The sequence below is a fragment of the Corvus kubaryi genome, unplaced genomic scaffold, assembly GCF_017639235.1.
Source record: "Corvus kubaryi isolate FWS band 111438036 unplaced genomic scaffold, C.kubaryi_AGA036_p1.0 133, whole genome shotgun sequence".
In the NCBI taxonomy this organism is placed as follows: domain Eukaryota; kingdom Metazoa; phylum Chordata; class Aves; order Passeriformes; family Corvidae; genus Corvus; species Corvus kubaryi.
Window position 1 is genome coordinate 29508527 of NW_024580667.1, and position 24342 is coordinate 29532868.

The 24342-nt window shown below is 36.7% G+C and overlaps 1 protein-coding gene across 1 annotated transcript in view; it reads right to left on the minus strand.

Moving 5' to 3' along the window:
• The window catches only part of HERC2 (HECT and RLD domain containing E3 ubiquitin protein ligase 2), a 104874-nt gene that overhangs the window by 13108 nt on the left and 67424 nt on the right, over nt 1–24342 (minus strand). The window contains exons 57-84 of the mRNA XM_042041265.1: nt 24244–24342; nt 23859–23940; nt 23617–23760; nt 22945–23035; nt 21371–21548; nt 20869–20950; nt 20614–20785; nt 18496–18640; nt 17771–17996; nt 16875–17046; nt 16154–16340; nt 15266–15406; nt 14920–15111; nt 13491–13644; nt 12691–12798; nt 10951–11082; nt 10282–10440; nt 10071–10189; nt 9569–9694; nt 8537–8692; nt 8274–8389; nt 7950–8148; nt 6632–6846; nt 5638–5815; nt 3823–3984; nt 2644–2735; nt 1629–1768; nt 444–631 (exon numbers count right to left, since the gene is read on the minus strand). The exon at nt 24244–24342 is cut by the window's right edge and continues 16 nt beyond it. Coding sequence (XP_041897199.1) covers nt 444–631; nt 1629–1768; nt 2644–2735; nt 3823–3984; nt 5638–5815; nt 6632–6846; nt 7950–8148; nt 8274–8389; nt 8537–8692; nt 9569–9694; nt 10071–10189; nt 10282–10440; nt 10951–11082; nt 12691–12798; nt 13491–13644; nt 14920–15111; nt 15266–15406; nt 16154–16340; nt 16875–17046; nt 17771–17996; nt 18496–18640; nt 20614–20785; nt 20869–20950; nt 21371–21548; nt 22945–23035; nt 23617–23760; nt 23859–23940; nt 24244–24342 — 4155 coding nt within the window. The remainder of the gene's footprint in view (nt 1–443; nt 632–1628; nt 1769–2643; nt 2736–3822; nt 3985–5637; nt 5816–6631; nt 6847–7949; nt 8149–8273; nt 8390–8536; nt 8693–9568; nt 9695–10070; nt 10190–10281; nt 10441–10950; nt 11083–12690; nt 12799–13490; nt 13645–14919; nt 15112–15265; nt 15407–16153; nt 16341–16874; nt 17047–17770; nt 17997–18495; nt 18641–20613; nt 20786–20868; nt 20951–21370; nt 21549–22944; nt 23036–23616; nt 23761–23858; nt 23941–24243) is intronic.

Consider the following 24342-nt stretch of genomic DNA (forward strand, 5'->3'; position numbering starts at 1 on the left):
GATGGCCAGAATACAAGTGCTGTTCTGTATTTTACAATTTATCCATAAACAAATAAATCTTACATCTTGTCATCACTACTTCCAGGCATAGCTGAAATGCAGAATATTCAAAAACAAGGCTTCCCAATATAAAGCAAGCAACTAAGAATTCCCTTGGAAGGCATAACATTTCCACAGCTCCAAGGCAGAATTAAATTCCTGCCAATTTTCATACTGAGTTACTGTTTCACATTTGGATTAAACACTGAATGAAGAGGCTTTTTCAGCTCAGAAAAATGGAATCCTTTGGAAATACAGAAGTAAAACAAAGTAACTGGCTCAAACTTGAAGTCAAACTAAAGCACTGAGCCTATGCAGGGATTTGGAAAGGAAATACGTCTGCTGAAAAGTCAGCAATAACCACATTAAGTATGTTTAAAATCTCAATAAGCCAAAAATATTACCTGTGTAGGGAGCTTGCCAGCATTAGCAGGTTTACTGGTTGACCAAGCTAAAGTATGTGCTGAGCCACAGGCTACTCGGTTGATCTTTTTACCCTGAAGTGCTGCAACCAGGCGTGGTCTTTGGATGGCATTAGTTGTTCCATCTCCAAGCTGCCCTTCATCATTATCTCCCCATGTATACACTTCCCCTAAACCAATAAAAATAATTTATTATCCTGAAGCTAATATACAAGCTTTTTGCCTTTTAAAATTTTTATTAGCAATTAATTAACCAGATAAAGCCTTGGGCTGTAAGATTTCTAGGACTGTCGGCCATCCTGAAATCCACTATCTAGTGCAGATAAATCTTGATTGACATAGTTAGGTCCACAGTCTCTACAGAGCAGCTAGCATAAGATGCATTTCTTTCCTCATAGTTTGTCTAACTGAAAGGTTCTGTTCCAGAATAGAAGATGGTAGAGCAGAAAAGTAACAGAACATCAGGAACAGCCTGTATTTGATAGTTTCATAGCAAAAGCAAAGCCAATATGAAAAAATAAAAATTTAAAAGGCTTAATATTTTTGTATGTATAATAAGCTGTATTACTAGAGAAGATATTAAAATAGGTGCTTGCTGTTGCAAGATAATTGGGAAATACTTTTAAAGTAACAATGGTGTTCTTGAACATTCATTTTCTGTAGCTATAATTCATTACTCACATTCATTTACTGCAGCTGTATTTCACTAGCACCTATAAAACACTGTTATGGTGCAAACTTGTTATTTGTGGGACTGAGTCTGCTACAAAGAATATTCACTATCTCAACCTCTTATGTAAGAAGCAATGTTGTTTGTTCAGTGCTTCAGTTAGCAAGTTAAACACTTCAACAAACTCACAAGACCCCGCAAAAGCCAAATCCGTTCAATGCCACTGCTTGACCATTCTGTAATTACCTTTAGAGCTCTATATTTTTCTTGGATCATCAGTACTTATGCAACTTGAATTCTTTAATTTTTATTAATTTAGTTCTATGTGATCACTTTAATTTCTTGCTTGCAACATCTGCAAACACAAAATATAACCATGCACACAGAGAACCAGTGTTTTTAGCAAGGACAACCAACCAACAGTTAACTAAAAGATAAAGTTTCAATTTTTTTCAAATTCAGTGCTAAGAACTAAGTAAATTATTTGATTTGTATACCATCTTCAGTGCAGCAAACACAGTGCAAAGAGCCCGTAGCAATTGCAATAACTTTCTTTCCTTGAAGTCCCTGCACTTGTCGTGGTCTTCTAACATGGTCATCAGATCCATGGCCTAAACGGTGATAATCTCCCTTGCCCCTGCACAGAGAAATAAACACTTAAAAACTGTTTTTTAACTGTGGAAAAAATATAATGATAGGCTATGTCTGACATTTCACCTGTAGATGTACTTACAAAGTCCAATACCAAAATACTGTCCAAACATTCAACATTAATCATCCCTACTTTACATGGATGTGATTCTGCTGACTCAGTACAGATTCTTACACCTCCAATACAATGTTCTTACTTAATCTGTGTAGCTCCTTTTACCACTTTTCCAGTGTGTGGTCTTATCTTTCACTCTTAAAGGAGTCAAGTATTAGAAGCATTCATCTGCAGAAACAGTGTATTTACTGATCTCAAGGACTGGAACTTCATACAGTTTATGGACACCAAAATGTCATATAAACAAGGTAGCTGAGGGAAGTTGGAAAGGTATTTTGCTAAGCCTTTTTAAACATTTCAGTCTAGTAGTTTAAACTACAAAATTTGGAATGGTGTAAGGAAGATTAAAACAATGAATTCTAAAATCAAATTCCCAGACCACAGCCACCACAAGCTAGACACAACTTTGATAATACATGAGAATGTTATTTATGCTATCACCTTCTGCCCTGTATGACACTTCATGCCTATAATTCTACTGACCTCCTTAGAAGTTCTGCATCTTGCAGTGGTCAATGTCTGGAATGACAACCCTGTGCTTAGGTTCCAAGACAAAACACTTGGATTTTTCATTCATGGCACCAGAAAATGTTCCCCAGTGGTAGATTTTATTACTAATCAAGACACAGAAACTCAAAAAACTTTTGAAAGAGAAGATCAAAACAGTGAAAGAAGTGTAACACTGATACTTGTTACAGACAAGGTGACATCTAACACTGTCAAAATAACCAATACAGAATACTTACCATGTATATACAGCTCCAGATTTGGTAAGGGCCACAGAAAATTGTGATCCACATTCTACTTTAACCACTCCAAGGCCTGTGAGGGAATCAATCTAGAAAAATAAAATCACATGAAAATCAAATGAGTTAATTAAGGAGACTGTAGACTGAACTGCCTGAAGTAAAATATAACACTAGTGTATTTCTATATGTGTATTTACAAATTGAAATGTTTATGTAGGTAATTTAGAAGAATTCCACTCCTTTAATCTTCCTACCATTTACTGCTTAAACACTAAGAAGGAGCTCAAATTTCACAAACTGTTGAAGGTCACCTCTAGTACATTTTTCCCATAGTTACTCCGCAATTGCCCTGAATAGAAACAATAAGGTTTTGTCTACAAACACTCATCCTTAGTTTGTATGACATGGATGTGATTCTGCTGACATAATAAAAATATTTTTATCTCCAGCAGACTCTTCCTATTTATTCTATGTAGGACCTTTTGCTGCTTTACAATCAGTCCTATGGGACTCAATGATGAAATATAAACAAGCTATTTTCACATTATGTTACATCATGCTGGAAACATTCGGAAACAGAACGGGCGATACCTGTATCCAAGTAATTGTGTTTCTGGATTTACGATCTACAATCCACTGTGCATAGCTATACACAGTGATAGACATTTCTCAAACACAAAAAACATTCATCTTCATAACAAATGTTGGAATTCAAATTTAATGGCTACATGGATTTCATATGTAACGTGAAAAAATTCCAAGTCAACCATGCATTCATAGAAAGGGTTGAATATAAAGTAAGATTGCTTTCCAATTAATTGATACCCCTTTCTGGACTGACCTTATGACTATTGTAAACTTATTAACACAAAGAAACATGAAGATTTCTTGGCAAAACCTAATGTTTTGACAGGAACCAAAATTAAAACGAGAAATATTGTTTAAACCAGCAACGTTTTTCAAAAAAAAAAAAAAAAACCCCTTCAAGGTCAACTTTAACAGCCAGCACAAAACTTAAAGACTTGTTATTGTAGCCTACAAAGCTCATTCTTAGGAACCACCAGAAGAATCCTGATGTCCCAGGATGGGTGAAAGTTTGTACACATTGACAAATCTGTCTTCAGCATTCTCCACCAACATCATGGTTTCTAAAGAAATGAAGTTACACAGAAATACCTTCATTGGTACTTTACAGCCATCACTGCCTCCTCTCCCAAGTTTTCCATAATCTCCATCACCCCAGGACCAGACTGTATCATCATCAGTGAGGCACAGTGTCTGTGCATCCCCGCTGCCACAGGCAATATCAATCACACGGTAACCCTGGAGAGCTTCCACCTGGAATGAAATCACTCATTTTTGTTCACCATAAAAGACTCAGTCATTTCGTTTCACAAAAGATGACAAACTCAGCTTGGAGAGGTGAACTACAAGTCTGAAACAACACAGGAACAAGGAAATAAAGGCACCTCTAAGAGCTTTGCTCTTTTCAAACCAGCAAATGAAAACCAACTATGTATTTTAAATACAGGACTTATTTTTTTTAATTGGTGAACTAGTTAAATTTTTTTACCTAAGTGTCAGGGAAAACAGTACAAAACCCTAAGGTTACTGAAGACTATATTCTGTTGAAATAATTTCGGGCTCTCTGGGCCTGTACTGAATACAGTAAGGGGAAAAAAATGTCTTATTTTCAAATAGTCTTTCACTAGTTTACAATTTTTGAGCACTCGCATCATAATCTGAATTTAGTCGAAGTCTTTTGAAATGATGCCATCTAGTGATGAAGCATGGGATTTGGAAGGACAAAGTAAAAGGTTGGTGACCCACATATATCACATCCTTCCTATCCTTGCCACTACTTGAAACAGATTCCAGGTGGCAGAACCCATCCTCCAAAGCAGCATGAAACTTCACATATTTCAATTCATCTATAGTTATCTATTTTCATACACACACAGAATACAGGGTGGGGAAAGGAAAGGTGGGCCAACCTTGGGTTTTGGGGGGGTCAGGGGAACGAGAACAACTGGATACAGGTGTTAAGGTCCCAAAGGGGACTAAGATGCATGATACCTCATCTCACAGATTGAAACACTGGAAAAAGTTAATGTTTGTAACAACAGAAATAGATACACAGAGCTATGAATAAAACTAACAAACTAACATTTGGTTTGATACAACCAATGAAAACTTGGCCTTTGCTGTATTTTCAGCAAGTGAATGCAGGAAGCAAAATGAACTTTCATTTCAGTTCAGGGCAGTTTTCTTAATACCATTACTTTAACTAAAATCCCTTATAGAGTCTAGTTCACAGGAGTACAACAGTCTGAATTACAACTGTCAGCCATTAGTATTGGCAAGTCTTCCTACTTTCCACACTGCCCAAGTTCTCAGACTTACCACTTAAGAACCAAATGAAAACAGCTACCTTCTTAATCAAAACTTGCTTAACGTTCCTTAGCAAATAGCAATCAAATACTTCATAATTACTTTGGATAAATTCTTATTAACTTAGTGCATACTTCAGTAACGTCTCAGTATTCAGTTGTGAGAATTAAGAGCATTATTACTGTGTCAGGAGAAAAAAAGCAGTTTACAAGTGACTCAGCAGCTATCACTGTAAACACTGTTATATTTCCCAAGAAGTAAATAATGAGGAAACCCAGAAAACAACAAGCTCATTTGTTACTTTCAGTGCAAACTACTCCTGTGAACAGGTAGAATTTACTTACTATGGGGTGGGGTTTTTGATTTGGGGGTTTTCTTTAAATCTCTAAAATAAGTTCCTTATAAGCTGTTTGGTGACCACTAACAAAGTTTTGCAGCTCCTCTTTCATTTTATCCTTTCAGTCATGGGAGCTTGTTCATTTCTTACAAATACATGCCACTGTTTTGCCCTTTCATTCTTTGTATGCAGAAAGGCATAAAGTTATAAATCAGAAGATATGAACTGGACAAAGACTGTTGAGTGCTCCAAAGGTTTCTTACCAGTTTAGGTTTTAGTTGGTCCTCACTATCTCCATGCCCAAGGCGTCCATATCTTCCCTTTCCCCACGTGAAAAGGTCTCCTGCAGCTGTAATGCAAGCACTGTGGGCTCCCCCAGCAGCAATGTCAACCACTTCTATGCCTCTCAGAGACTCAATCACACGAGGGCGATCACAAGGGCTGAAATGAAAATGTCTGTCTAGACAAACTTTTGGGATAGACCATTCACATTCACCAGTATACAGAGAGAAGCTCTTAAAATGAGAATGAGGACACCTAAAATTGCTGAGTATTTGCTTTATACCAGTTTAATACCCTAAAGATTTAATTTTAACTAGAAAAATTCATTCAGATTCATTTAACTAGAAAAATATTTCATTCAGAAATAGAGACAGAGGCCTATAAAAGGAGTAAGTATTTTACCACATGTTATATTACAGAACTACAGGTAAACTGAAACTACAAAGCCACTTTAACTAAAATCTGGTAAAAACTAAGCATTTAGCCTGGAAAATCAGTCCAATTTAAGACACATCACCAAAATTTCTAAAATGTACCAGTATAAAACATATAATTTTGCCCCCATGAACTTAAGCATTCTTCTTATTTGGATCAGAATATTATCGTCTCTAACACAATAGAACCTCTCCCTTAATGTGGGCAACAGTGCATATGAAAATCAGAAGGACAATAGCAGTTTTGCTCCCAAAAGTATCTGAAAGTTCCACATACCTACGAGACAGATCCTAAAGTAAAGCCAGGAATTTTAGCATCCACAGATATGTTAGAAGACAATATCAAATAGAAAAATCAGATAAACTGCTTATCTGAAAAATATGATGAGGTTCTCCAATTTTAAAGTGTACGTTTCCACATCACTGCTTTCTGCTGACTTGTGCATATAGGGAGTACTCATAGAGCACTCTTAATATATAGCAACTGTGGTAAGTAACCATTTATAGTTTTTTTTAAATAACATTTCAAAGTGTTACTTGCCTTCGGTTTCCATGACCAAGTTTGCCATCTTCTGCTTCACCCCAAGAATAAACTTCTCCCTCAAAAGACAATGCCAAACAGTGCTTTCCTCCTGAGTTCACTGCAACTTTCTTTATGAACACATGTTGAATGGATTCCAGTAAAGTTGGAGTAGAAACTGACTCCGTTCCTCCAATTCCAAGCCTACCACCTGCTCCATATCCAGTGGCATACAGCTTTAAAGTAAAGAATAAAATTTAGTTTTGTTTGCCTCATGCAGAACATTCCCTAGAAATGAATTCTAGAGAAGAATTCTTTATTCTTGGAAAATAAAGAAATATTTTGAAATATTTCACCTAAAAAACTTTGGGAAAATGCAGCTACATTCAAGTCAATAAGAACTCCCACTGATGTAATGGATTTAGTTTGAAATACTAAAGCTTATTTTGTAAAACTATCAAGAGACCACAGCTTTGCTTGATAGCATTACAAAATCATCTATGACCTGTAGCTCTCTGTCCAAGCAGCGTTATTATTGTTTTCCATCTTCTGTAGAATATACACACCTAAACACAGTTGTTTCTTTCCTTCCATCCCCTAAATACAGTTTTAATGTCTGATTTTCATTTGTTTCATCTCTCTGAATAATTTCTTTCAACAGAATGATGTCAAGAAATGTCATTAATCTGCCCTTTACCCTTCTGTGAATTATTAACAAGGATAATATTGACCCCAAGGAATCATTACAGTACCTCACTAGATGAATGTAACTGTTACATAAAGCTCTAGCTAAAATTCTCCATCACATCCTTAACAGCTCCCATCTGTATAAAAATAAAAATTTCGAATTCATGAACTGATGTTTTTCTCCTATACCTTACACTAAACTTCTGCATTAAGATTCCTTTTCGGTCAGGATTTGAGCACCTGGAAATGAGATGCTGCAATATCTAACTTACATTAAGCCAACTGTGAACAATCTCAGATTATACCTCTCCCTCGTCAGCAAGAAATAATCACCCCTGTTTTAGGGAACTCCGTGAGCATGCTGCTTGTACCCAACTTTGACAAAATCAGATCATATTTTTGAACTGAGAACTAAAATATGTTTCTTGTTTCAGCCATTTAATGCTATAGCAGTAGAAAGTACTGGTGGAGTTGGCACAGTTCAGATTCTTAAAGAAAGAAAGTTACTAACTACCAACAACAACAACAATAATAACAATAACAATAATAAACCTGTGCTATACACATTACTTTTCATTTAGCCAAACCCATTCTGACTGAGGGTGAAATATTTCAAGGGAATGAAACAAGCAATCATTTGTTGCATCCTTACTTTTCCATCAGCAGTCACTGCAAACAGAGTCTGTTCACCACCAATTAACTGCACTGGTCTGAGGGTGGCTAGAGCTTCACACGGAGTTGGGACTTTGACTTTTGCTCCTTCAATTCCACCAAGCTGTCCTCTGTGATTATGACCCCAACCATAAATAGTTCCACTGCCTCCAGCTGAAAGTGTCCAATCATCAGGTCGTCTGCAGAAAATGCAAGACAAGCAAAATTTTAAAAGAGCTTTTTAAAAGTCTCAGAAAATACAGTTTATCATTGTACAACAACAAAGCATCACAAGACCAAACCAGTAAAAATTGAAAGAAATTACCTATTCATCCACTGGACAAGCTGCTCATCCTGTTCTCTCTTAAAGATGTCATGGCACTCATGAAGAACATCCATATTTTCATTATCTGCCATTAATTCTCGGATTTTCTTTGCCACCTGTGAAATATTTTGCATTAAACAACATAATTCAAATTACTGATTACGCCTACCACGGTTGGAATAAAATAATTCAAACTCAGTGTATCTTTTTACATGAAACACTTTCACATGTTCCATTAACCATTTAAAGTACTCCTGCAGTACCTCATCAAGGAAAAGGCGAGGTAATGGTGTCCTTTTATCAAGAGCCACAGCAACCCTGGATGCCATGCAGTATCTCCTGAACCAGGCCCATTTGTGCGTCTCTGCACAGCATGGGAGAGTGTCCAACTCCAGGTCACAAGCCAGAGCCACAAGCACCTGCAGACCATCAAAACAACATTTTAGAGAGGTATCAAAGACATGCAATAAAAATCAGTATGCATTTGATAGAGATGAACAGCACATAAGCTAGTAGGGCCTGAATAGAGTCTCAAAGACAAGTAAAGTCACTAAGAGCCATCCATCTTCATTACCCTCATGGATGGGATAACATCAAGTGTACCCACACTATCTCACACAGGTATCTAATTTCCTCTTTCAGTCCAGAAATTTTCATAACCTCCCTGTGAAACACATTCCTAGATTAATTAACTTTTCCATATCAAATCACATGTGCTTAACTTTTTACCTTCCATTTCTGTCTCCTTTCTACAATTCAATGAATTTTCAATTGCTTTTCAATTTGACTCAATTCCAAATCAATGTTTCAGATGAATATTGTGAACAACAGATTACTTCCTCCTCCTATAAACTTCTAAGATTTTCTGTTAAGATAGGTATGCCTCTTAGTTTCACTTTTATACTATGAAGGAGGCTTTTTCAGCCTTTTATTCTTCTTGCTCTTCTCCAGACTTCCTCAGTTTGTTTATTTTTACTTTGAAGTACAGGCTCCATTTAAGACATTGTCATTTTTTCCAACTGGATGTAAATAAAACCTTCGGAGTACTGAACTAACTAAACAGAAATATATAACACTCCTATTACGACAGCTCAAAATCACTTATCAAAAAGCATGCTTACAAGATGTTTTTCTGAGCTTCTCTGCCTAGCCATTCGTATATTTGATTCTCCTTTTAGAAGCAGTACTCTGGTTTTGTCAGTAAATGTTACTGATATAGGACTAAGTGAACTTTGCACATCTCAAAAAATCCCAGAGCTATTTTAAAGTATTCTTTACTGATTGTACTGCATTACCTTAAAGAAAGGGCTGTGGAGCAATTGCTTGCCACCTCTCACAATGGGGTCTTCATAGTCAAACTGTCGCTGCAAAGCTTCTGGAAGACCTTTAACCAAAGCAGCTAAAGCACTCCCTGTGAAACTCTAGAAACACCACACAACCAGAAAGTTAGTCATAGTGCATGCACTACAGGAAGTACATTATTTAGAAGACTGTGACAAACACGAATAACTTCCCAAACTACAGATAGCTGTGTGAAGTACCATTTCCATCCACTTCTTAAAACAAAATTATTCCTACCACTTTTTGGCAATTCTGAAAGCACATCTATTCCTTCTTGGAATTAGCCATTTTTTTTATTCTAAACTGGAGTACCTTTACAGACTTGCAGACCTGTGCAAGAAGACTACTCATTGGCCTATGTCCTATTTTGCACTAACACAAAGGAAGTTGTACATCAGGGCTAGCACTTTAATCTTAATGTGAAAAATGTGAAGAGGAGCATCCCTGCCTTCTTACCAAAGCCCGTGTTTCTCCCTCGTTATCCCCTAGGATCCGGTTGATGTTAATGGACTGGCCAAATTCTGTGGTGAGCAGTTTCCGTAGTCTCTGCAAAGCCCACATTCTGTGGCCAGCAGCTAAGGAAAAATATGCACACAAAGAACGTCATTACTTAAAACAATCATCGTAACTTCAAAAAACACAGACCTAATTTTAAGACGATACTCACCTAAGGCACTCAGTTGAGCACAAGCTGCAAGAGAAGCTGCCAAGCGAGGAACTATGCTCCTGTTAGAAGCAAAATTTAAGCGAAAATCCAACAAACACGTAACCAAATCCATTGAGGGACATGAAAGAATGCAACGATCTGAGAGAAGGTCTTTAGGGCCTGCAAGAAACAAAAAGCAACAACAAAAAAAAGCTGGGGAAGGCTTGTCCTCGAACTGAAATAAGAACAGAACATAGGCAGGATTTTGCTGGCCAAACACAGCACTCTAGAGTGCTAGTCTGCATCTGAGTTATCTATTCTACTTCCCTTTGAAGAGACTTGGAAGAAAAATGCACTTTCATGACTTAATTCACGTAATTTTAAAACAGACACATTTTAAAAAATAAGGGCATTTCAGATGACTTGTGTCCCAGAAGTATCTTCTCTTCATTGATGAAGAGGCAAACTAGAGTGATTACAAAATATTTTTCTCTCTTCTCTATGTAGAAGTGCACCTCTCAGGACTTAGCTGAAAAGGTTTCCTAAGTATGAATGAAAATGTTTTCTTAGTATAAATGTAAATGAACTGTTGAACTTTGGCACGTAAATACCATGCAATAAGTGCAGTGTAAAAAGCTAACAATAAAACCTACTCTTACCCTCCTGTAAATGATGTATGTGATACCTTACCTGCAGCTGGCATGATGGGGTAAACTGTGAATCGCCATCCCCATCCATTCACAGACCCATCACTGATGAACTTCCACTTTAACTCATCCCCTGGAATTCGCAATTCACTAGACCAGTCTGACCACTCACGACCTGTTACAGTAGGCAAGACAAGCATATTCAGCTCTTCTGCCTGAGCCAAATGCTAGCCACTCATCAACAGCAATTGGTTAAAGATGATAAATGTGGGGAAATACAAAAGGTGGAAAGGATTTTAGGTGTGAGAAATAAAAGCAGGCCTCAGAAAATAAAGCAAAGGATTTAGAATTCAGCTTTGCCTGTGAAAAACTAGAAGAAGATACAGTTATGTAGCACCAAGGACATTAAAACAATGGTTAGGGTTTCTAGGTTTGGCCTAGATAGATTTTGGAGTTGCAAAAAATATTAGCTTAGCAAGATAGATAAATTTAAGCCTTATAATGGGATATTGTGTATTGTTATGTCAAGGCATAACAATCCAGTATTTTATTCAACAGTTGTACATGTGCTGTTTATGAATTGGTTAAGACAGCTGTTTGTAACTTTTAGAAGCACGCTGATTGGCTAAAAAGCTTTTAAGAGTGCTTTGCAAACAGAAGGTTTTGGGTGTCTCAGATGCGTGAGCCCGGTCCCATCTCTTGTGAGACTGATGCCAAATAAAATAATAAAAGGCTCCTGGAATGCTTGTCTGGGCTCCCCGTCCCGTTTATCGGAGATCGCCAACAATAAACATCACACAAAGGCATTCAAGAAAAAAAAGCTATGTAAAGCACATGAACATAAATGTAAAAATGTTATATTAAGTCTTAAAAAGTTCAATTAGCACTGCTAGCAGATAGCCTTAGTACTTTCAGTACACATTCAGGAGGCTACTGAGAGAGCTTACTAAAATCCATTGTCCTATTTTCAAATTAGCTTTCATATTACAAAAATATGTAATAACCTATACATTTAAATTAAGCTTTACAGCTTCCAACCAGGAACCAGCCAGGAAATATCTCAGTAATGAAACATGTTTGGGGAAAAGTGGGTCAACATTAAAAGCCCACATCACAACTGCACAGGCAGTAACTACTGAGACCCTCGCACACAATGTAGTGTATGGGTAAGTTCAACACAAAATTTGATGTGATTAAAAATATTCCTCCAAAACCTCCTACAAATTAATACTGCTTAAAAATTAAAACAGAGATGTCAAGATTAAAGATGAGAAGAATTCACGTAGTGTCACATACAAAGACCAGAGCAGGAAACAGAAAGAAAGAGCACCGAGCTATTATTTTGGACATTTGACAGCAGAAGAGCATTTGTCTTGACTGTATGAAAGCTGAAATTTCTCTAAGTACTACCTGAAAAAGGAAAAAGCTAGCAAAATAAGTATTCTTTTCCAATTTTTTAGAATACACTTTGATTATATAGAAATTCATACATGTTGGCAGGGGTGCTAAACACTGAATTTTACACTCTATCTGCTCTTTGGAAGAACTGGACAACCTAACATTCACTTCCCAGAGAGTCTCTACATCCAAAGACACGAGATCAATCTTTGCGTCTAGATCCTACAAACTTCTTAGTTTAAAAGACAGTATCAATTAACACAGGTTTTCCTCTCTTTTACTGGCATATCCCTAACAAGAAGTCAGTCAGAGGCAGTGGCACATTTCATTCAGCACTTAAGAGTAAATCACACAAGACATTTTGAAAAGCACCGTTTCTCCGAACCTGATCGGACGGACACAATCCTGTTGACGCCATCCATTATGGTGAGTGGATCGTGACGCCGCTCCGTAGAACACTGGCGGTCAAACTCTACCCTCAGTCCCTCAGCACCTGAACAGGAGCAAAGAGTTCACACATTTCTACAGAGCAATCAATACTGCAGACAAATGCAGTATTTCAGAAATCCACATGAAATCAAACACAGTTGTTTGGAAGCCATAGAGCTCATTAATAAAAGTAACTTCTTTTGATTTGATGATGTTATTTGCCGTAATTTCTTCTCATTGTACAGCTTAAATCACAGCAAACTTGTGTGAGTAGGGGCTAGCAGACAAAAGACCATAGCAGAACATTCAAAACTAAAGTTTCAAAAGACAAAAAATGCCTATTTACAGCTAAGGCAAATAGCTCTTTGTAACTTTTGGTAAGTACTAGGTAACTTACTGAAGGAAGCACTAATGAAGCATTAAAACAAGGAAGTGTTTCCCTTGCTCAAGACTAGAATATGAGTGTTCAATTACTAAACCTGAAAAAGACTCAGTCCTTCTCAGCTTCATAACTGAATGGAAAACAGCAATGGAACTGGAATCACACCCAGTGAGCCCAGAAATGCACATTGTACAGAACAGAGATTTTCACCAGCATGTAAGAAATCAGCTTCAAGAAATACTTTTCTATAGCAACAGGACACATAGTATGGCTTTAAAAGTTCAAACCATATTTTTGTAAGTTAAGGAACAATTTCATGCAGGCAGGCTTAAAAATAATTGAATCTTAGCAACATAATTCTAAGAATTCTGTACCTGGTATTTTAACTGTGCCACTAGAAGATGTATCGTCAGTATACGGATGGCTGCTCTCTACCACAACTGGTTGTGAAGAGAGGCGACCACTTTGTGAATCAGTTGCTACATCTTCTAGTTCAGTAACACAAAGCTCCAACAACATATCAGCAACCTAAGAAAAGAAAAACACACAATTTACAAACTGTATGTTTGATTAGTCCAAAAAAATCTAAGTAAACTACCATTCTTCCGAAATTTAAAATAAATAACTTCTTTTAGGAAATCTGATTCATAAACCATCATATTAATTTAAAAATACTCTTTTTGGTAGTGTTAGAGCTAGAAAAATTCCTAGAACTAAAAGCCAAAAAACTTCACTTTTCAGTAAGTAAATAACAACACAAATAATTGTTTTCCCTTGCAGAAAAAGCAAACTATTAAATCTAAGCTGCAGAGCATATACAAGCATAGAAAGGTATAAATATTTAACCAGTATGTAATATTGCAAAACGCTGTTTAGGCAGGAAATGCCAAAAGTATTAATTTTAAAAGAGTTTCTAATAAAAATTCTGTCTCCAAAACACAAAATCCCCACACAAACCCAAAGCTGTTCAGCTACTCACTACTAATGCTAAAGAAAACAGAATTAATGTAGAAGTGCATATACAGCATGTACCTAAATTGACTGAGAAAACTCAAGCCCAACATAAATATACACAGCTAATCACTGCAAATTGGGCAGGGGGAGTAACAGTTTCAGAAATCGTAGAAGAAATGCATTGTTAGTCATTAGGAAAAACTACTATTTGAAAGGTAAAGCTACAAGAAATATTAAACAGTTTTCAGCTCGTTACTGTACACAGATATTCTATAAATAATTTATGATTTGTCACATTCTGTCAGCTATGGAAAAAGAACCCCATACCCATGGCTACTTTGTAAAAAGTTAGAAACTTCAATGCATTAAATGTAAATTTTAACAGATCAGAAGAATTATTATATCATTAAGAATACAATATACTAACAGCATTTTGAGCTAGCAATAATGACTGCATCATTTTGAAAAATAAACTCAGATGCAAAACAACCCCATCACAGAAGTTTTAAAACTAACATTATATAGATCAAGGATAGAGCTTGGTTAATTCAGCTTCATTACAATAACCACTGACACTTGGTCAATACACAAATACATTCTATCTTAACATCTAATTGCAGCATGAGAAATTGAGAAATTCGTCTGTTACTGACACTCGTAGCACATGCATATATTTGCGTAATATTTCCATTAAAATGGTTAAAGCTCACATGCATTTAAGTTCAACTCAAATTTTCATGCGTAATAGGTTTCTCAGGATGCTGAACTGCAGTTCCAATACAAGAAAGTATTCCAGCAAGCTAGTAATAAAAAGGACATAGATAAAATGCAACAGAAACAAAACCTGACCTGTGGGTAAGCTGTGCCCATGCCAGACAGCACAGCTGAGAGAACATCTCTTCCCTTTTCGCCTGCTCGGTTGGACACCGCAAGCTTTAGCAGGTCAACCATGACTCGTGTGTCATCTGGTACCAGGAGACTTGTAAACTCATCCAAGTACTGTGGTTCTGGGCCAGATACCTTACTCTGACTTTCGACATCCTACAAAACAAACAATAAACATCCCTCTGTCTTTGAACTGATTTTTAAAATGCAGTCATTTACAGAATAACTTCTAAAGCACAAAAACCAAAAGAACTGCTATATAAAAGCATGGAAAGGACTTAAGTTTTAAGAAAAGCATTGACAACATTACTTCTTTGGTTTTTGTCATGGTTTCTGCAATAATACTGGCAGCCCCAGGGTCATCTGTGACTGGAATGAAAGGACGGGAAGAGGCAGCAGCAGCGGAGGGAGTTACAGCAGACGGTGTCACAGCATCTTCTGAAGGAACAACCTAGCCAGAACAAATAATACCAAATGAAATCTTCAACAAGACACTGCAAAATCTTTAAGAGTTTAACTATTTATTACAAGGGCTAGTGTTTGAAGACAGCAGCAATTTAAAAACAGCCATAAGTTCAAAACCAACAGATCCACTGTCTGTATTTTTAGCTTCTATTTTATGTTCCTAGTGCGGGTGAAACAGCCAACATTCCCTTCAATGCCAGCTACTACAAAAACATACAATAAAACATCAGTGCCTGCAGAAAAGTCTACAAAGTAGAAGGCAAACCCTGACAATACATATCAAGGTCACAGTTTATAAAGGCAAAAGACCTCTGCAGTAGCAAGCCTTTTCTTTTTTCTGCTTTTGTTAGCAGTTGGGAATCAACACAGTAGAACTGCATTCAGGGCCTCATGTCTACATCAGTTGATCTAAGTTTACAATTAATTTCATTAAATAATGGTCAAATATTCTGCTATTCTTGACTTTTTTTAATATCACTCCTGTAAAATGAATTCCATATCTCTAAAATATTACTAGAAATCATCACGATTGCATTTAAATGACAGTACTTTCTGAAAGTTCAAAACTGATCTCACAATAAAATTTTAGTTTTTTCAAATCTGACGTGCAGAGAACCTAGTCCTGAAATTACAGCATGAAGGAATTTTTTATTCTCTGCTGTTATCAGACTAATTGAGGTATTTGTCAGCGTGACAGTTAAAAAGTGATGAAAAAAATTATGTGACACTTTACCTCCCCTCTCCTGTCCTGCCATGGGTTTGGGCTCAGCCTCTCCTCAATATCTCCTACAAGCACACACTCATCTCCATTTGCAGGGCTTCCTGCAGAAGTAGCATCTGATGGGGGGGCTGGCGATGAAGAGGGACATTCTACTGGTGCAATCATACTTGCAGGCATCAATGCTCCAACAACTGCATCCCTGAAATCATTTTGGATGGATTAACATAAACCTAATTGTACTCCTCTGTTGAACTTGAAAAATTGTATTAGCTTGTCTTAATGAAGCTTCCAAGCTCTAGAATTTAGTGGGTAGTTCATTGTTATTCTCCTTTGGGCCTGATGCTTCAATATTTAACATGAGTTTCTCTTTATAAATTTTAGCACAAATACTCTGTTCTCTACTAACAACGGCGGCACAGCAAAATTTTATTGTTCTTTCCACTCTGCCCTGTACTGCTTCTTCCAGATCATCCATCATGATTTTCTTACACTGCTTCTACATTATTTACTTGAGCATTTCTAAATGAACAATTTTTTCCCCAGGCAATGGAAACTTTTGTAAACATAACAACATAAAGCTAACATCGACATCAAAAGAAAATTTTGATGCAGCTTAGGCCCATCCTGAGGAGTCCAAACTTGTTAAACAATTTATACCTGACTCAAGAGTCCCCTAATAGACGGTAAGCTATGTCATCTTTTGCTCTGCAACAGACAATGTTTCCATGCCTACCTGGCATACATGATTTGCAATGCGATCAGTATATGAGACAGTGCCTGCTGTTTGGCAACATTCCCATCAAGCGACAGGAGAATCTTAGCAAGGGAAGGGCGATTCGGCTTGGAACTGTTTGTCCCACTGATTTTGTTACTGGCAGCAGAAGAATCTGCATCGGAAGGAACACCTAACAAGAGGTGGGGGGAAAGAGAAGGTAAGCATTTTTTAATGGTATAATACATAAAAGGAAATGATTTATCTAATTTCTCGTTAAATCAGAAGAATGACTGTGAAACTAATGTTACAGTTGATTCTTAAACTGCAGTGCCTATAGTTACAATATTAAAGTTCATACTGAGGCTTTCCAACACGGGCTTTCATAAAATAGTATTTGATCTTGTTACTTACTTATGAAGATTAAGGTAATACAGATAGAAATATTTTAGTGATCATCACCTAAAACAAGCTTTACTTACACAAACATTCTGAAATAACAAGAATAATTATTAGGTACACATTGCCTTGGTCATGAAAACGCTTAATTAGCAAGATGTTTGATGCTTTTATATTCAACACAAAACACTGCTGTTTTGATTCCCTAACTCTTAAGTCACTTACCTTAGAAACAAGAGGTAATGTGTAGAAAGATTAATACTAGTGTAGCATTCATCTATCATGACCTCCATAAAGTCCTTGGGGTGTTTGAGAAAGCATGTTGCATTTTAATTTAAAAGTTCCACTTTCATTAAGAGTTTTGGTTGGTTTTTTTTTTTCCCCCCCAGAGGTGTATTTTGTTGGTTTGTGATTTTTTTTTAAAACCATTTTCTTTTGCACTCTTCTATTAAACCACACATAAAACAAACACTCCAGTGGCAGTAAAGGAAAAACAATATAAGGCAACAAATACCAACCAAGATAAGAAGCACCTAAAGGGTCCCTCGCTGTCTGGAAAAGGACTGGTTCATGAACAGATGGTGTAGCTACATCCACCGTTGTCCATGCTACACTGTGGGAAGAGCCACAAGCAACCCGAGTGATTTTTTGGCCTTCTAAGCCCTGGACAAGAGTGGGTTTTCTATTGACTGTAGTAGTTCCATTGCCTTGTTGCCCATGGTCATTGTCACCCCAAGCATAAACCTGCCAGGAAGAATGTCCACATATTACTTAGCTTCACTGCTTATCTCATTTAAATGCTTTCTTAAAAATTCCTAAAAAAAAAATGTTAGTGATTTGTGCCAGTAATCTAGGACACTTTCAACAACCTATTGTCGTGACATTCCCTCACTTCATTAAATAATGCAGGCATTATCATACATTAAAAGAAAAAAAAAACAATCAAAGCAGCACTTTATCAGATGATTCATAAATTATTGCCAAATCATAATTGATCAGTTGATTCATAAAACACTCAGTGTTCACAGTGAACAGTAAGTTAGAAGAATTAATTGCCTAGTAACTACACTGGAGAGCTGAAACAACATTATGATAACACTGCAATATTATGGTAACACTGCAAAAACAATATGATGATAACACTGTCCAGAATACTATGACTGCTGCTGTGTTTCCAGAGCAAGAAGCAGGATTCCTTTCTGCATCAAGGAAAGAGGGGAAAGGAGGGTAATGCCCAACATACCTGTCCAGTGTCAGTCACTGCCAGACAGTGGAGTGCTCCCACAGCCACGTGCACAATCTTTTTACCTCTCAGTCCTTCCACAACCTGCGGCTTTCGTACGTGCACGTCTGTGCCATGGCCTAGCCTGAAGTAGTCTCCCTTACCCCTGCAACAGACAGTAAATGTAACATTCAAAACAACTGTACTGTTTTCACATTCCTCTTCAATGCAGCTTCCCAGCTGAGCTGAGTACACTTCATATACAATCACTGCCTGAAACACACATACCAACTAGCAAATGCTTCAAAACTGAATTACAAAGGCATAAGAATAACTGCAGTTTCATTACACCATAGCTTCTCACCTCAAGAGAGAAGAGCACGATCATGACTAATTTTTGAATGCAAAGCAACTGGTATTACAATTAATTTCCTCTGCTGCAGAAACATTGCAATTATAAACGCTTACAAAATTCACATGTTTTGATAAGACTTGGGCAGATTTATACTACTGAGGATAAACCTAACAAAAACAGAACCTTTAACAAGTCTGCTCCCATGAAAAAAATTCACAGGGAACTAAAAATGTTTTCAGAATTGAGTTTTTTTCACATTGTTGGATGCCTCAGTACAGATTCTCAAGTCTCCACAATTTAAATTCTTCAAAAATTGTTACACACAAACTGCACTAAAAAATAGCATACACAAGAGTAATGTAAACACCTTAAAATGCCTCTACGAAGAATGTCAGTAAAGATGAAAAAAACCCTGACATTTCTTCCAGTATGTTTTAATAACCACTCACTCAGTTCTTTTGCTCACCACCAATTTTTCTCAAGAAAGGTTATATTATGCTGGAGAGAAACATGATATAGAGTACTGTTATCTACCTAAAGTTATAATCCAGAAGTCATTATTTTTTTTCTCAAACCATTACAAATTCAAGAATGAAAGTTTAGAAGCAACTCAGCCATCCCCAGCTGAAACAGACCCAAAAAAATCTCCTTGTAGACCTGCAATGTCATGAAATAGCTGTAGATTTTTGTCTAGCTGTAACATTGTTAAGAAAAACTAAGGCAAAGAAGGAATAATCAAGAATTTTGGAATGAGTTCTTAAAAAAAAAAAAAAAAAAAAGACTGTCAAATTCCCTTTCAAAATTCCCTTTCCTCTTGCTCCTTTTGTCTCTACAAAAAAAAAAAAAAAAAAAAAAAGAGGAGGGAGAGCAAGAAAAATACGGTTTCCAAGGGCAACTCTGAAAAACAGCATCTCTGTTAAAAACTTTTCTTCCCTTTAACAATAGCAGTAACCTACAAAAATGAAAGTTTTGTGTATTTCACTCCATATTATTCAGCAACTGCTGACAACAGAACAAAAATGACTGGTTTAAGCCTACTTAGCTTTGATATACATCAAATGGGACACAGTCTTATTACACAAGAATGGGGTAAGACCTTGAACTGGTTAGTGCTCTGAAGTTGACCTGCCATGCAGTAAGCTCTCAGATTTTACAAAAAGATTTATAAATTCAAAAAGCTAGATTTGTGTTCAAAACAAAGCAGAAGCAAGCAGGCAAACAGAAGAAAAATAAAACCATATCTCAGTAACTCTCAAGGATCATTTCATACCAATTCCTGCTCCAAGGCATCATTACTGACAACTCAGTGGCCTTCTGAGCAGGAACAAGCTGCTGTTGTGTTCCTGCCTCCCCAAGGAAATTCCTTCCATCTGCTCTGAGCTTCAGCTTACTTCCTCACTCTCCTGCATCCTTACTCTCTCAAGTCTCTGCTTTATGCATAGGCTACATAGTCCAAGCTATGGTTATCAGGTCCTTTTTTTCCCTCACTCTACTCCAAAGTCTTGAATTAACATTCTTTTAATGTTTCATGGCACCCAAAAGAGGGAATGATCTCCCCTTTTCTCCACTAATTCCATAGGAGCCAGGCATTCTAACAGAGTACAACAAACTAGGAATCATGCTACAAGACACAGCATTAGAGTAATTGAATGGATGCAGCTCATCTGGAAGAGCTGTCAATTTGAGAGACAAAGCACACAGATAAGGCACAGAGTCCAACAGCACTAAATACAGCACATAGTTAGCAAGTGCTTTGTTAATACTTCCTGGCAAATGTAACATACCATGTCCATACCACTCCTGACTTGGTCAGTGCCAACGAGAACTGTGCACCACACTCAATCTGACAAACGCCTTGGCCGTTCAGTCTTTCAATGTTCTGAGGAATGTTGCATCCTTCACTTCCTCCTCGGCCCAGTTTTCCAAAATCACCATCACCCCAAGAAAACACCAAACCTAACAAACATCAAATTGCAGGTCAAACAATGATCACAGTATTCCCATGTGCTTAAAAAGTTTCTGAAACAATACACTCCCACCTTCATCTGTCAAAGCAAGAGTCTGAGCATCTCTGCTTCCACACGCAACCTGAATGACTCGGTGGCCAAGGAGCACTTTAACCTACAAAACAGATGGAGTAAGTAAGAAGTTTTCAAAGAAATTGTTTTAAAAGCTTACTAACATTTCCAAGGTCTTATGACTCATCTTGGTCACTGCGCCCAGCCTGAGCGAAGAACTATCCAGCCATGCTCAGAATGCAACACCGCTACATGGTAGCTTCCAGCCATGTATCAAAGTAGATGCAGGACATGAATGCTGAAAGCAGCACTAGCCATTTTACATCACTTCCCAAGAAAGAAACTGGATCTTTTTGGCCTTTCTGAAATAGCTTTACTTTCACTAGAGGTACGTGTGCCAAAACCTAACTTAGATCACTCCAAAACATACTGCCTTCATGGCTTTTGTTACTTTAGCTTTATGCTGCTCTCATTTGTTAAAACACATTTGCACTCCATCAAAAACAAGAAACGCTGATTTTACCATCTTAGGCTTCAGCTGTGTGGTATTATCTCCATGTCCTAGTCTTCCATACTCTCCAAGACCCCATGTATACAGCTCGCCACTAGAGGTAATAGCAGCGCTGTGGGAACTGCCACAGGCAATATCACGGATGCGTTTGGTTTTCAACGCTTCTATCAGCCTGGGTTTATCACAGTTCCTAGAGAAAACGAGCAACAAATCCATTGTGTTCACCATAAAACAGCCACACAAATACTCCCAACTGTTGCAATACAAATCGTGCAATAACTAACAGTAATCTCAAAATAAAGTAAGATACAACACTCTGATTCCAAGATATACTCTTTAGCAGCACCATAAATCCAAAGTTTACACGGTACTTTGTTTAAGTTTAATGTACTTAAAAGTTTATTTAAAGAATATTTTATATATATGCTGCAAAACTTACATGAGAAATTCAAAATATCAACATGATGTATCAATTAAACAGTGCATAATAGAAAATGAAAACCAATTTTCTGTCACTGCCCAAAGTTAAGTGATTTATTAGCAGTGGACACAGTAATCGAGATGACACTTCCATCCCAACTTTGCTCTTCACAATAGAGAAACCAGAACTAGAATTTACTGTTAAGCTTCTATGTGAGTACTAGAAACATTTATTCTTCATGTGATTACAATGTTCTCTTAATTCCAAAAAGAGATTCAACTCAAGATTTTCTAATATTGTCTGTACCAGGACCACTATTAAGATTCCATAAAATTATGCATAGCCTCTGGAAATATTGCTACTATGAAATGCCCAAGATCTCCAAATCTCACTTTCAATAAAATTACATAAAACATGAGGCAGTTGAACAATAAACAGTAATATTGCTCTTATGTGGACTTCCCTTTTCATTAGCCTGACCCAGCCTTATGAACATTTATTTGTTGTAATATATTAACCATCTGAATTAACTTTTTATGTATTATGGGGCAGGTCCTCAAAATATATCAGAATTACAAAAATGTTTACCCATGGGCTTTGTTTATCAGGGGTTTTTCTTTCAAAATATTGTTCTGTGGGTAAATACAAAGTAAAATCTGAGATAATTCAAATTTTTCCCAAAGCTGTCCAGCAGAAGATTAAACTAGGTATTACTGAAAAGTGTAGGAAGTTTATTTCTGGCTACCAAGTCTGTGAACCGAAGTCTAAAGAAAAGGGCTATAAAATGACAAGCTTAAATTATGAACTGTTACAGCTCAGGAATGTAAAATTGCTACAGTTTTACTCCTCAAGGCACCTCTGAAAACCATACCTTATTAAAAGTAACCAAAAAATATATGTCAAAAATATGGAATTTCATCAGTGACATTTTAAAATACTAGCCAACATTTTATCCACTAGGTATCTTTCCAAGTATTATATTAATTGAACACCTCCTTTTGCTACAAATGCTGCACCAGCATATACTGTGTAAAAAACCATCTTCTTACAACACATTTTATTATTCCTACTGTATTAAAAATACTGTTGTTGTCAATAGTGGTGGTCAGCTGTAACATTCAACACAAATCTTTTACTGAAATACAGACAAATTGGGTAACCTTACATTCGACTGAAGTGACCAAGCTTTCCATCATCTCCTTCACCCCACGAAAATACCTTTCCATCGACAGTTAATGCCATAGCATGCCGGCCACCTAAAATTGTAAACATAAATTTACATTTTTGAGCTATCAAGCAGGCAGCAGGTCTAGCAACAATTTGACATTGCTGTACTTGTACACTGCAACTGTACAAGCCCTTCAGCCCCACAGATATTACTTATTTTCTTTGGAGCTTTTATGTGATTTACTTTAAAATAAAAAACTTTTGTGACAGTAGGTCTCCTGGCACATTAAAAAAAACAAACAAACCAATAATCACTCAATTTTTTTATTTTCAGAGTTGCAAGAAAAAATAATGAGAAAAACAAACCCACCATTTAGAAATGCTAAAAATGAAAACACTTTCTTTCAATCAAATGGAAACACCAAAGTTACCAAAGTTAACTTCCAGCAGACAAGAAAACTTGTATGGTCTAAATTCACAGATTTTAATAACAGAACCATTAAATTTAATCTAACATTGTATACAACAGACAGAATTCAATAACCTGTATTTATTTTTTAAAAAGAATCTGATATCCTAGGGCATCACATCACCCAAGAAAATTGCAAAGCAACTATTTTCAGGCTTAATATGTTACGTTTCTGTGTATAAGGGTAGCAATAGTCAGTACCTGAGTGAACAGCCACCTTCTTTACCACATAGTTGCTGAGAGCTGTAATCTGGCGGGGAATAGGCACAGTTCCACTAGATATTCCTAAACCCAGCCTTCCATTTGTGGCTTCTCCACAGGCATACACTTTACCCTCTACAGTCACTAGAATGAAGAAAAAGGTTTGAAATACCATTAGTGTTTCACAACTCAAAATCTCTTTCTGGCCTTAAATAACTATATTTATTTTAAACTTATGTTACCTGCAAAAAGGCTTTTTGATCCTCCAGCTACTTGTACAACATTCAAGGCAGACAGGGTTTCAGAAAAGGAAGGGACTTTTATCTAGAGCAGACAGGAAGTAAAAATCATTACAATACACTTTCATGTTTTACACTCTAAAAAGAAGCGCTCTTAACAATACACCAGTTAATCTAACAGGTATTTTCAGATGCTTCACACATGCCAATTAATACACACCAGGCAAAAGACAAAAAACCAATGAAAAAAATTTTAATACTACTCTTTGTAGCTTTCAGTAATAAACTGTAAAATTCTAATAAAGTCTGGATTAATTTTAAGTTGTGTGACTCATACATTTTATTTTTCGCTGTTTCTCTTTTGTACTGAAGTATGAAAACAACATACCTTGGAACCTTTTAGCCCTCCCAATTGGTCTTTGTCATTCAGTCCCCAAACAAAAACTTTGGTTCTTATTGTAGCTGCTGATTCAAGCCCAGCTGCCTT